The following is a 12,901-nucleotide window of genomic DNA, read 5'->3' as shown; positions in this document are numbered from 1 at the left end:
TGATAATCACCATCACCACTACCAACCACCCGTTTCATTGGACCAGTGTAGCCACTGATCAATCTACAAACCCCGCGCTCAAACCGATTTAACAATGAGTGACCACCGAGGACAAGACGTGGTGAATACTAACTTTATAGATGTTATACTAAATTTTACAACATATTATTTACCAGTCACCACTCACTTAGAAACTTATGCATTTATATACCTTAGCACATCTTGGTAGTCTTGCCATAATGGCATTTACTACTTTACCGTAAAGTGAGTTATCTGCCGTCCAGCTTCTGACTATTACAACGGACGCGTGCACAATATATCGTACAATCACTACAACCTAAAAAATAAGGATTAAGGATTAATATAATTATATAATTAAATTTTATTCACCATAATATGACGGTTGGCAAAAAAATTATAATGTTAATAATCGATTGTTGGTAACGGGAATCAGGATAAAGCACGACAAAAAACGTTACAAATGTCTGTGGATATTAACCATTAACATACGAGTCCTCTACCCGTTTATTTTACATTTTCTGTTGTATTCAAAAATAGCAAAAACGTAGTCGACCGTTCGTTATCAAATAAATTATATTGTTACGGGTGCCGAACCAGGTGACAAAGACTGCGTATTCCGTATCCGTATAGTCTGTAACGAAGGACGAAAAAGAAGAAATCTCTGTAAAGTGTATTAGGACTTATTAGAGTGAGTAAATCACGAGAGATCTATTGTAACAGAAAGACGATCAGTGCCCAGTGGTCGTCAATCGCATCCGTCATCCACTACGACTACGCATCGATACTCCACCATGATATAGTGCAGTGACCGCCAAAAAAATAAAAATAAATGTTGTATGATAACAATCTAAAAATCAAGGAGATACATTCCCCACCATTCGACAATTATATATTTTAAGACCAAAATATTATTATTCACGTGTTCCCTTATACATTTTCATTGTTATTGTTATTTGTTATTATTGGTAGGCACTCGGCGGCAATGACGGACGTGCGCGTGTAAACAAACCTAATCGTTTGGTGGGAGGACTGCCGCTGAGATAAGGACGCGGCGTAATCTTTGAGCGCGACGAATCGGATATTGCGTCGTCCGGTGTTGTACTACTTGTACTGTAGACTGTAGTGTACACTCCACTGCCCGCCACCCGAACTTCGTGCGCCGGCGACCTTCTTTGACCAGCGCCGCGGGCCGGGTGATAGTCAATAATTAGCGGTCGACCGACGAACGAAACCTTTCGCGCGCGCTGTTAATCGCCCGTAGTCCGTGCGATTGTATTATGCACTGTGGTTTTTTTTTTTTTTGTTTGTTTTGCTGTAGTTGTCAGTTTTCCACGACGACGCGTTCCCGACTTGTAAGCCGCTCGCACCAAACCCGAATAGGGTAGGGCGATCATCGATTATTCACAATAACAATAATACATAGGTAGGTGGTAGTAGGATCATAATATGTGACATGTGTGATATATGAATAATAACAATAGTGTTAATGCCGCGTAGGTACGTTGGGGCTATAACGAAAATTACGGTTCACTTAATTGACCACCAACCGTTCTGGCCGGCTGCATTGCATGTTATATGTTCTGCCGTCGCGATCGTCATACAACGATTTTTTTCTCGACTGGTTATAACCAATTTTCTTCTGTCGTTTTTCCGCACAGGACTTGAACATTTCGACAGTGTCAGCTGCGCGAAATCGATTTCGACGGTTGTGCTGCTCTCTAAATTATAACATGATGAAGTTTGGAAGCAAAAACTCCACCAATACTCCAATCAAGTGTACCATCCGTCTATTGGACGACTCTCAGTTGCTGGACAGCGAATTTCAGGTATAAGCATTGAAAGTACTAAGTAGTTAATTCAAGAGAATTTATCTATCGTTTATCATTATTTTATAGTACAAAATATAAATAGTAAACTAATTAGACTTCATTTTTATGCATTTTATTAATTAAATTACTTGTTTAATGTTACTTTAATTTATGTTAAATATATGTGTATGTAGATATGTTATGAATGAGAAAATTATTAACGGTCAATTAGTCATTATCAAAGTAATTATGTTAAGACAGCAGTAAATATTTTAATGGTCCTAAAACAAAATTTATTACTCGTTTATATTAGTTTTCTGACAAAAGTTAGGACTTTTGTGGCAATAAAATGTTTTATTAAATCATAATGCTATAAATAAAAATTACCATAAATTTAATATCATAAGTATATTTTTTATTTATAGGTATTTTTTTTTTCATCATAATTATAAAATAAATTGATAAATAATGTTTCACATTGATGAGTTAATTTAGATATTTAATTATCATGTTTAGGTACAAGTGTATTATTTGTATTTATCAATATTTAATAATCTATAGAGACCATTAAGGTTTTTTTAAATTAACTTATCTTATAAAATTATTATTTATATGCACTTATCTACTAATATAATAATTTATGTAATAATGTATCAATTCACAATCAAGACAATTGCATTAAGTATTTATTAATAATAACAAATAGAAACTAGATTTACAGAATGCTTAAATAAAGTGTTTCTATCATATTTCATCATTACAAATATACATGTTTATGATAAGATATTGAACACATGTTGAGGTATACTTTTTAAATTGTGTGTACCTTTTTATTAGTTATAAGGTTTCTATTGAATACCTTGTTTCATTATGATAAAATTATTAATGTTTTATTAGATATTTGATTAATCTTGGATAAACAATATGTATATTTGCACTTATTAATAGTAACATATTACATGATAATATAATATATTTAGGTTAAATTTATTTTATAGTTGTATCAAATTATTCTAAGAATATGTAGTAAGTACATTTAACAATATTTTCTTTGAAATTTTTATACTCAACACTGACATATTTTTTAAAAAATCAGTTATAAATTTTTTATGCATTGATCCTTGGAAAGAAAGGTATCAAAATTTATTTTTTATTTTAAGATTTAATAGTAATTACTATTGTCTACTAGATACTTAATGATTTTTAAACATTATAATAGAAGAAATAATAAAACAAAATAGATTTTAATCAAGCTTATTCAAAGTTTATCATCAAATGAAATATACATAAACACTTAAAAAAAATAAATATTTTTTAGTTAACATATGAACAACATATGCAGAACTTAACATACAATTTTTGAGTGTTTTTATTCAAAAAATATTTATAAATAACTCAAAATCTAAATATAATGTAAATAGTACTATGTCTATAATCATATAAATATTTATTAAAATTTTCAAGTATCTATGATTATTCATTTTTGAGTAGCACCAAAAAAACAAAATTGATTTTATTTAAAACTGGATTTTTTTTTTTTTAGTCTCAAGATGTATAATTTCAAACTACTCAAAAAACAAACTAGCGTTAATTTTCTATCAGAACCATCCCAAAGTAGAAAATCAAAGTATTTTTTGATTTTTTATCATGTATACACAAATTTTGATACACACAAAAAACAACTTTAAGTTAGCTATACTCTTATGATAGATTGGCGTTAAAATTAACTATATTATGAATTTCTAATCATGTATCAAATATATAGAGTTAGATACATGTGTTTATTAATTCATGTTCTAAATAATTCCCCCTATGTTTCTTGTAATTTAATTAATAATAATAATAATAATAAAATGTTTATTTTTATTTTGTAGATAAATGAAAAAGGCAGCAGTTTGATAAGTCGTATTTGTGAACAATTGGATTTAATCGAAAAAGATTATTTTGGTTTACGTTATGTTGATAGCAAACGTCAAAGGGTACTGAATTTTTTGATAACTATAATTACTTTAGGTATCACTTAATGTTTTCATAATAAATTTAATAATATTATGATACCATAAAATTGATTTAATTTATTAATTAATGATTTCATTTAGTGACACCTATTGTATTATTAATGAATCATACATAAAAATGATTTATTTTGTGTCTTTATAGCATTGGCTAGAACCCTCAAAATCAATTTTTAAACAAATACGAGGTTTGTTAATTTATAGTTTTTATTATTAGATGTAATTTACTGAAAATGTTTCCTTGTTTTAGATATGGAAGCAGACAATATATTATTTAGCTTTCGTGTTAAATTTTATCCACCAAATCCATTTCGGTTAAAAGAAGATATTACTCGTTACCAAATTTATCTTCAATTAAAAAGGGATTTATTACATGGTCGGCTTTACTGTAATACTTCTGAAGCTGCTCTGCTAGGAGCTTATATACTACAAGGTAATAACTAATAAATAATAATATACCTATTTCATGATTTTATAATATTGTAACTATTTAACCTCTATGAACAGCTGAACTCGGAGATTTCAATCCAGAAGAACATATTGATAATTATGTAAGTGAATTAAAAATATTATTAAAACAAACTTTACAATTGGAAGAGAAAATGATGGATATTCATAAAAATGAATTGAAAGGCAAAACTGCAGCTGAAATGGAAACAATTTTTTTGAAAAAAGCATGTGTCTTGGATACATATGGAGTTGATCCTCATGCTGTTAAGGTAAAAAATTTATAACCATAGTAATATAATAATTTACTTTGAAAAATTTATCACATTTATTTTATACATAGGATCAAAGAGGCAATCAACTTTATTTAGGCATCAATCATACTGGAATACTTACATTCCAAGGAAGTAAGAAAATGAACCATTTCAGCTGGTCACAAGTTCAGAAAATTAACTTTGAGGGTAAAATGTTCATCATTCATATCATTCTCAATGAGGTATTCTTTATTTATAATAATTTAGCAAAATTAATTTATTTTGTATTTATTATAACCTTTTGTATTTAAGTTTATTTACTTTATTTGAGTAACTTTGTATGTAATTACATGCTTCTTAGGATCAGAGAATCAAGGTAGTTACTGTAATTAATATTTGTTTTAGAATAATTAGTATTACACAGCATATAATATAGAATGTATAATGAAAATTTTGTTTACCATAATTATCTTATGAATATTTTAGTATTGTAGTAGTACTATGATGAAAAAAATAACAACATGATGGGCCCTTCTTTAAATTAGCACTTACGTAGTGAAATTTTACAAAACATGAATTAATACGTTTATGTATTGATCATAATTGGAATCTTTTACAAATTTCATTTCTTAACATTGGTATACAAATTTCATAAAACATAAATTACCCAGGAAAAATTTTAAGAAGATAATTATTGAAAAGGTGATTATAAAAATGTTGGTTTAAAGAAGGTTGCTTCAAAAATTTAGGTTAGTTTTACAAGTATGTTTCAAATAACCTTTAATTAATAATTAGTTTTAATAAATATATATCGTATTTTATTATGTATATATTTATAACATAACTTCCATCTACTATTTTCATGTTTTAATTAGTAAAATAGTATCAAATAATTTATTAAACTATTAGATTTCATCCATTGCTATCAGTTTAAAAAAATATATTTATATTTATAAATTAATATGTAGATTATTCAATCAAATAATTAATAGTTAATCATTTTCTTCACCAAAAACTATGTTTGTTTTTATTATATTTTATTGTCTAATAAATCAAATATTCACTTGTATATAGTTTACTAATTATAGATTGATTTTAGATAAAATATTAAAATCATTATTTTATAGTTTTATATGTAAATATCATGATTTATAAAATTCGTATGGTATAAAAATATAGTTAATTAAAATATAATAAGGATATATGTAGATATATTATTATCAACAATAATTCTCATAACTATCAGTTTTAAGTGTAAAAAAATTTCATTTTAACTCCAAGAATAAAATGTAATTTGTAACCTTATAGGTATTTCAAACAGTTATGGTTTTTCAAATCTACTAAGAAATAACCGGAATACATTTTAATTTGTATTTAAACTATTATAGTATTATACAATAAAATTAAGAAACTAAAATATTTTTAACATTTTAACATAAAATAGAAATTATTTTACAATAATTCAAAAAAAAAAAAATGTATGTATGTTGTATATTTATATAAAAATATTTTCAGAAAAAGCAAACTATTGGTTTTAAATGTCCTAGAGGTTCTTCGTGTCGTCATGTATGGAAATGTGCCGTTGAACAAATGTTATTTTTCACGTAAGTGTAAAATTTTATTTTTTTGAGATATGTAATGTTTTGCTTATGATTTTTTTTTTTAAATATCCTAGAAATGTTCAAGAACTCATTTACTATTATTTTTATATTTTTTTATTCATCCCTTAATTATTTATTTTTTGATGAATACAAGGGCGCGTTTACAACTTTAGCCTCCTTTTTTACCCCTAAAAAAATCGTCGGTGAGAGGGGCTGATCAGTTTTTACACATCTATAGTTTACCTTAAAAGAAAGGTCATCAAATAAAAAAAACTTTTCCCAATAATATCTTATTTAATAATAATATTTTTTTACCGCAATGCCCTTTTTAAAATTTGGCACCCAGATGCGATGCCTCCCTTCACTTCCACCTAAATACACCTGTGGGTGAATAAGGGAAGTAGAGTTCTTTGAAATTATGATAAAGAATAAGATTTTATCAATTTTTATCATAAGATACTCATAGTTATTAACAACTATTTAATATAATTTTGATTTAAAAAAATAGGTTAAGTAGGTAACTGGTTTTTTGTACAGTAGGTGTCAAATGTACCTCATCATAATGATGGATGTGCTTAATTTAAATTAAATAATTAATCATTGCGTACAAAATCAGTTCTTAATAAAGACCGGTATATTAGCCTATGTTACTTAGTATATTTTGTTAAGTATTTATATTGCTATTAGACTAATATTTACTAATGACTTTATTACTTATTTAATGATATTCTTTCAAGTTTGTGTTAAATGATTTTATAGTTTATAATACAGTTTTAAATTGTTAATTGAGCTCCTTTCCTTAATTTAAACATTGTATCTATATAACCATAAATAAATTGTTAAAATAATAATATTTGTATGAATGTATTTTTTTAAGTTTTTTTCTTATTGCTTTAATCAATGAATATGCAAAATTAGATTAAAGTAGTAAAATGTATATTTTACTGTTATAGATTTCCATCAAGCTCTGATGTTCCTAATGTAGTTTCTGGTGGAGGTTTTTTTTCATGGGGTACCAAATTTAAGTACAGTGGGCGTGTTGAGCGGGAAATATTAGAAGATATGACTATTACCAGAGAATCTCCAACTGTAACACGTGTTGGTAGTCTTAGAAGAAAATCATCAAGTGAACCTCCTACGCCTTCAAACCTTGTTGTTAATCAAGTTGGTAAGAATATTATATAGTTGATTTTTTTTTTTTTTATCGTTTATTGAAATATTTAAAAACCCAAAATATCCAAGTCAATAATTTAATATTGAAAATTAAATTTGTAAATAATAATATTAAAAATTACCTTTAAAATACATTAAGAGACCACCAATTGTTCATACATTTATACTTATATTGATTCCTAAATCTTAATAAAGACTATTCAAAAAAAAATTATTCAACATTCACTCTCCTCCTTAAAAATCTTGAGCACACCACTACTTATTTGCACATGACAAAAATCATACTTCATGTTTCAAAAACTATTATCATGCATAACTTAAATAATTTTTTTCACTATATTTATTGAGCATCAAGTATTAATGATCTACTCTTCTTTTGATGAATTTAAATATTTGAATAAATATTTTTGACTAGTTCTACATTTATCATTTAATACACATTTTGAAGGATAGTACCTGTTAATATATTTCATAAGGTAATAATATACATTGTCTTCTTCTTCTACTGGCATTTCTACTCTCTAAGAGTTTTTGCCGCCATTACTACACTTCGCCACCTTATAATCTTGTCCGAGGCTTAGATGTAGTTGGTTTCATAACAAGGTTATTTTACTAGGCAGGGTTGTTAGTCCTGCGTTTAACCCCCAACCTGGAGGACCAGTCTACCCCAACCAATTAAGGTCAGGGTGGGGCTACTGCAGTGTACTTATAGAAGTGCACTGGGCGATGGGAGCACCACTTTCCCTACGCCAAAATATACATTGTACATTATATAATACTAAAGATAGATATGTAAAAAAAAACTTGGTATTAGGCTCTCTCCTTGGTGCATTTCTTAGGTTTCTATAGTTATTAGTTATTACTAATATCTTATTAGTATACTTTAATTTAAACCATTTAAATTCATTGTATAAAAAATTTCAAATATTTTTATTTGGTTAATAACTTATTACTTAGCAATAGACTAAATATTTTAAGTCAATCAAGTTTTGATTTGTTTTAATCACATTTCATTAATAAGACAAATTATTGTTTGTTATAATAATTATTTATACTTAACTGCAGGATTTAATAGCCTTTCTCGTTCATCAACAAACACTAGTGAAGAATATAATACTTCAATGGATTCATCCAATCAAATTGATAATTCTTCAGTTTTAGAGCCTTTAATAGAAGATCAAGAGATTGTAACATCTAAAAGTAAGATATATTATTTAGTTTTTTAATATAGCAATATTTATTATTTACTAAAAATTTAGTTTTATTTTTTTTAATATCTTTTGATATTATAAAAGAGTAATTTTTAAATATATTAGAATTAAAAAATATTATTAATTATAATTTCTTAGTTGAACAAGAGATCCATCATGAAGAAATCTTGAATGATCATTTACTGATTGGTAAGTGTCGGGTATTGGGTCGTATTTTGCTCATAATTGGTTCAATTTCACCATCATATTTTTATTCATTATAATCTTATAACTAAATGCACATAAAAACTGATAATATTCATTTTGCAATATGTTAAATAAATAAATCAAAAAATGGGGTTTTTATCATATATTTTAATATTAATAATTTCATATATCACATCATGCATAGTCTACTACTTCATGCTAATGATTATAACCTTATATTATTTAATTAAATTTAACAGACATACGTGTTTTTAAACTAATTACCACTTATTTTATTTTGTTATCTTAACAAAAGTTCATTTTATTTTATTTTTATTGACAATTTTAATTTGTTAAATAGCTTTGGATCATTAATCATTATTTATGTTATTTTTAACATTCACTATCACTGTTAATAATATTTATTTTTATTTTATAATTTTAAACAACTTCTATAATTTAGAATACAAAAATTTTCCATTTGAAAAATTATTTTAATGTAACTAAACTGTGCTATACTATTACAGTATAAAACTAGCACTTAATATTTTTACAATTTATTTACAAAATGTATCTATTATGAAGTCATAAATCATAACTACTTAGGTTTACTTTTTACTTTAAATTTAAAATACATTTAAAAATTCGTGATATTTTAAACATGACTAAAATACATATTTATGCTTTGTCAGCCAGTATAATTAGTTTTTGAGTAAGTAATACCATTTTTATTATTTTTATTTTTCAATGTACAATACATTGTCAATTATCTACTCATCAACCGTATACTACAAAGTGTATTCATAGATTCCAATTTTTATCATTTATATTATAAAATTATTAACAAAATTAAAATTATTTTATCATTTACTATAACTCACTTGAATGTAGTTAATCTTTAATTATTATATGTATATATTTGTTAAATTTTTAATTAAAAACGTTTAAACTCATATTTACTGTATATTTTCAATCATTGTTTGATATCCAGCATCCTCTTCAAACTAAATTCGTATGAAAAATAATTACTCTACTATAATTATAAATTTGAAATAATTTTATCATTTTTGAATAATATTAAATTACAAAAACACTTTTTAATTGTTCAGAAATGATATCAAATTGACAGTACATTATTTGTTTTATCTCTGATCCACATGCTAAAGAGTAATTTTCACTCAGCAAAACAAATAATATATTGTAAACTTTTTTATTGGTATAAATTTGCTTATTGTCAAATTTCAAATCAAGAATATTTTATTTTGATCTATTTATAATACTTCGAGTTTTATAAAAAATATATAATTTTTATACAAATTTTACAATTTAAAATGATCATATTATATTTAAGAAAAAATTGAATATTGTAAAACAGTCAGTATTAAAACAGATAATGTTCTTGACTTTAAGTTTGAGAATAAGTAAATTTGCTTTAATATTAAGCTAACTCATAAAATTAATTCTGCTTAACACAAAATTAGTATGTTGCATGTAGATCAAAAAAAGAAAAGAAAATGAAGTAATTAATGTTATATGTATTAATAGTATTATAGTCGGGCAATACCAGACCAGTGCCATAAAATATTTGTACAATTATTCGTTATTTTATAAATTTATTAATTAATTATACCTTTTATATAAAATAATTATGTAGCTAATGAAATATCTATATAGTTTGCTTATTATTTATTTATACAAAGATTTTTTTAATTACATAAAAATGTTAATTATTTTGTTTAGCTATTTAACTTACCTATTATATTGTAGTATATATTCATTTTTGTTCATCTCAGTCTTCTATTTTATCTTACAATGTCTATTTAATGTACCTATAAATAATAAGACAGCTATTAAATATCATGTAAAAAAGGAAAACAATTTACACAGAATTTACTTTTCATGATAATTAGGACTCACAAAAATGTATTCCTATTAAAATATATAAACATTCTATTTTTCTTTTAATTTTACTATTTTACTACATTGATACGATTTATAAGAATATGATGAATCAAAATATTTTGAGACATTATGGTTTGAGATGAGATCCGTTTAATTTTAATTAAATGTAGATTTCTCTTTATTCCAGTCTTTAGTGATTGTTAACACTTTGATCGCTGATTCATAAATATTTTCTACTTTAGTTTTAATGTTATCATAATTATAACATAAAAGTATTTAAACTTAACACTAGTTATGATTTATAGTGTATATTTATTAAATATATATTCAATAGACCCCATTTATAATGGCATTTAAGGGACCAATAAAAGTAAATATGGGAATAATATTATGTGTATTTTTATTGTACAATTTCAAAGTTTCTCAATCAATAATTTTTGTTTTGAAACTCCTGTTCTATTATTTTTTGTTAGCTTTTCATAATTATTATATTGGAAATTATAGTGACCTATGCCTAATTCATTAGCATGTAAAATATTTTCTCTATTTTTAAGTGTAAAAGACATATTTTCTTAAATTTGTAATAAATTTTTTACCTTTATTAATTCATACAAAACATACAGTTTATTTTGTAAATTTGCTATAATTTAGTTTAATAACTTCATTTATGGTAAAATTATAAATCTGATTAAATTACTACTTTTTTGTTGCATTGCTTTTAAAAAATGTAATACAGTCTTTAAAGATAAAATATATTTCTTTTAAAACCCTGTAATAACATCCATATAGCTATTATATAGATGTCATAACTAATACAAATTATTACATACAATATTAAAAATTTGAGGGGACCTTCAATTTAATGTCATTAAATCTGAATTGTCATTATTAACAGTTACTATTGTAATATAATTTTTAAACAAATTATAGTCTATTCGGAATGAGACCGTACCTTGGCGGCCGATTTCTACGCATGGGCGTGGCTTTGTTCCACAGCGCTAACCTTACGAGCTTTCGTGGTGGCATCTAACCGTCACGAACAAAAACTGGTCACCGCTGAGGTATGATCTCAATCCGAATAGACTATAGTACTGAATTTTATTCTAACACTTCACCTTTATGCATATTATATATATATTATATTGATGTATTATCCAATTATAAATGTATAAACATATAGTATAGATTGTAGATGTAATATATTAATAATAAACCAAAAAAAATGACTAAAATGAGTATGGTTCAAGACTATTTGGTTATTAACTTCATTAATTTGGTTATTCTTGATAATGAAAAAAACATTGACAATTAATTATCATAAATTCTAGATTGAATCAAATTCATGCCATTTATACAAATATAATATATTTTTATATTTGTTGCAGCTTAAAGCTCATTTGATAAAAACTTATATTTATGATTGTTAATTTGTTCATAGATTTTACAACGACGGTAACAGACAGTCCACCATTAATCCAATCTATTTCGAATCAATTGTCTGGTCAAAAGCATTTAGAGACTACTGCAATTCGTAACAGTGGATCAAGCTTGTCATTCTTGCGGCAGACTTTACTGCCATTAATATTTGCATTGTTTATGATGGTTTTAATTGTAGTTATTGTTCTAGAATCTGATTTTGATATCATTGCTACCATCAGAAAAGCACCAGAAATTGCTGCTTTCAAAAAGAATTATTATGAACCTATTAAAGACTTATTACTACGACGTTTTATCAGGTCAAAGATATTTTAGTAAATGAATACTACTTGTTCAATCACCTTTTAAAGTAGCTTTACACTCTAGAGTAAGATGCATGAAAATTGATTTAAAATTAAGTTCAAGGTGATGAAGTTAATTAGATACCAACTTGACATAATTATTCAAAACTAAATGTCTTTTGCTAGGTTGCATAAACAATCATTAAGTAAAAATTTAATGTATTAATATTAAACTATTAGTACCTTAAATATGATTTAATGGCCCGTGATTGGTTCATTCAATTTTGATGAAATATTAAATCAATCAATTTTTATGCAACTCGTCATATGTGTGCTCAACATTTTAATGACATAATTTTCATGAATTTGATCTAATTATAGCATGTACAATTTTTTTTACAATATAGTTCACTTAGATTAATGCATTTATCTAATCAAATCGTCCCAATGAAATTTGTGATTTTATAATGATTTTGAGCTTTTACAATTTTTACTGTCGTAACGTTTTATGTTTTGATTATTACTGAGATTTTGTTATTAATTTAAGTGTTTATGTGTAATACCA

General features: G+C 25.4%; 1 protein-coding gene across 3 annotated transcripts; it reads left to right on the top strand.

Annotated features, from left to right (window-relative positions):
- The first annotated feature begins 1,112 nt into the window (after window positions 1-1,112).
- Window positions 1,113-12,602, top strand: LOC112591033 (FERM domain-containing protein 5). 3 transcript variants are annotated; one of them, XM_025334670.1, is made up of 13 exons: window positions 1,113-1,444; window positions 1,680-1,847; window positions 3,704-3,808; window positions 3,990-4,032; window positions 4,095-4,277; window positions 4,352-4,563; window positions 4,635-4,787; window positions 4,907-4,921; window positions 6,061-6,149; window positions 7,100-7,314; window positions 8,385-8,519; window positions 8,669-8,719; window positions 12,057-12,602. In XM_025334670.1, exons 2-13 carry the CDS (start codon window positions 1,752-1,754, stop codon window positions 12,368-12,370), a joined length of 1,611 nt encoding a protein of 536 aa, XP_025190455.1. In that variant the 5' UTR covers window positions 1,113-1,444; window positions 1,680-1,751; the 3' UTR covers window positions 12,371-12,602. The 3 variants fall into 3 exon arrangements, with proteins under 3 accessions (XP_025190455.1, XP_025190458.1, XP_025190456.1); XM_025334673.1 differs by lacking the exon at window positions 8,669-8,719; XM_025334671.1 differs by lacking the exon at window positions 4,907-4,921 and having other exon boundaries at window positions 1,115-1,444.
- The last annotated feature ends 299 nt before the right edge of the window (window positions 12,603-12,901 follow it).

Source organism: Melanaphis sacchari, unplaced genomic scaffold, assembly GCF_002803265.2.
Source record: "Melanaphis sacchari strain LSU unplaced genomic scaffold, SCAv2.0 Contig128_pilon_pilon, whole genome shotgun sequence".
Lineage (NCBI taxonomy): Eukaryota > Metazoa > Arthropoda > Insecta > Hemiptera > Aphididae > Melanaphis > Melanaphis sacchari.
Note: the sequence above shows the minus strand (reverse complement) of the source record. Positions and strands in the feature narration are given on the sequence as shown.

Excerpts from the sequence above, each read along its gene's own strand:
- LOC112591033 (XM_025334670.1), top strand. The coding sequence starts at position 1,752 with ATGATGAAGTTTGGAAGCAAAAACTCCACCAATACTCCAATCAAGTGT. Across the intron at positions 1,848-3,703 it reads TGCTGGACAGCGAATTTCAG|ATAAATGAAAAAGGCAGCAG; the intron begins GTATAAGCATTG and ends TTTATTTTGTAG. Across the intron at positions 4,278-4,351 it reads AGGAGCTTATATACTACAAG|CTGAACTCGGAGATTTCAAT; the intron begins GTAATAACTAAT and ends CTCTATGAACAG.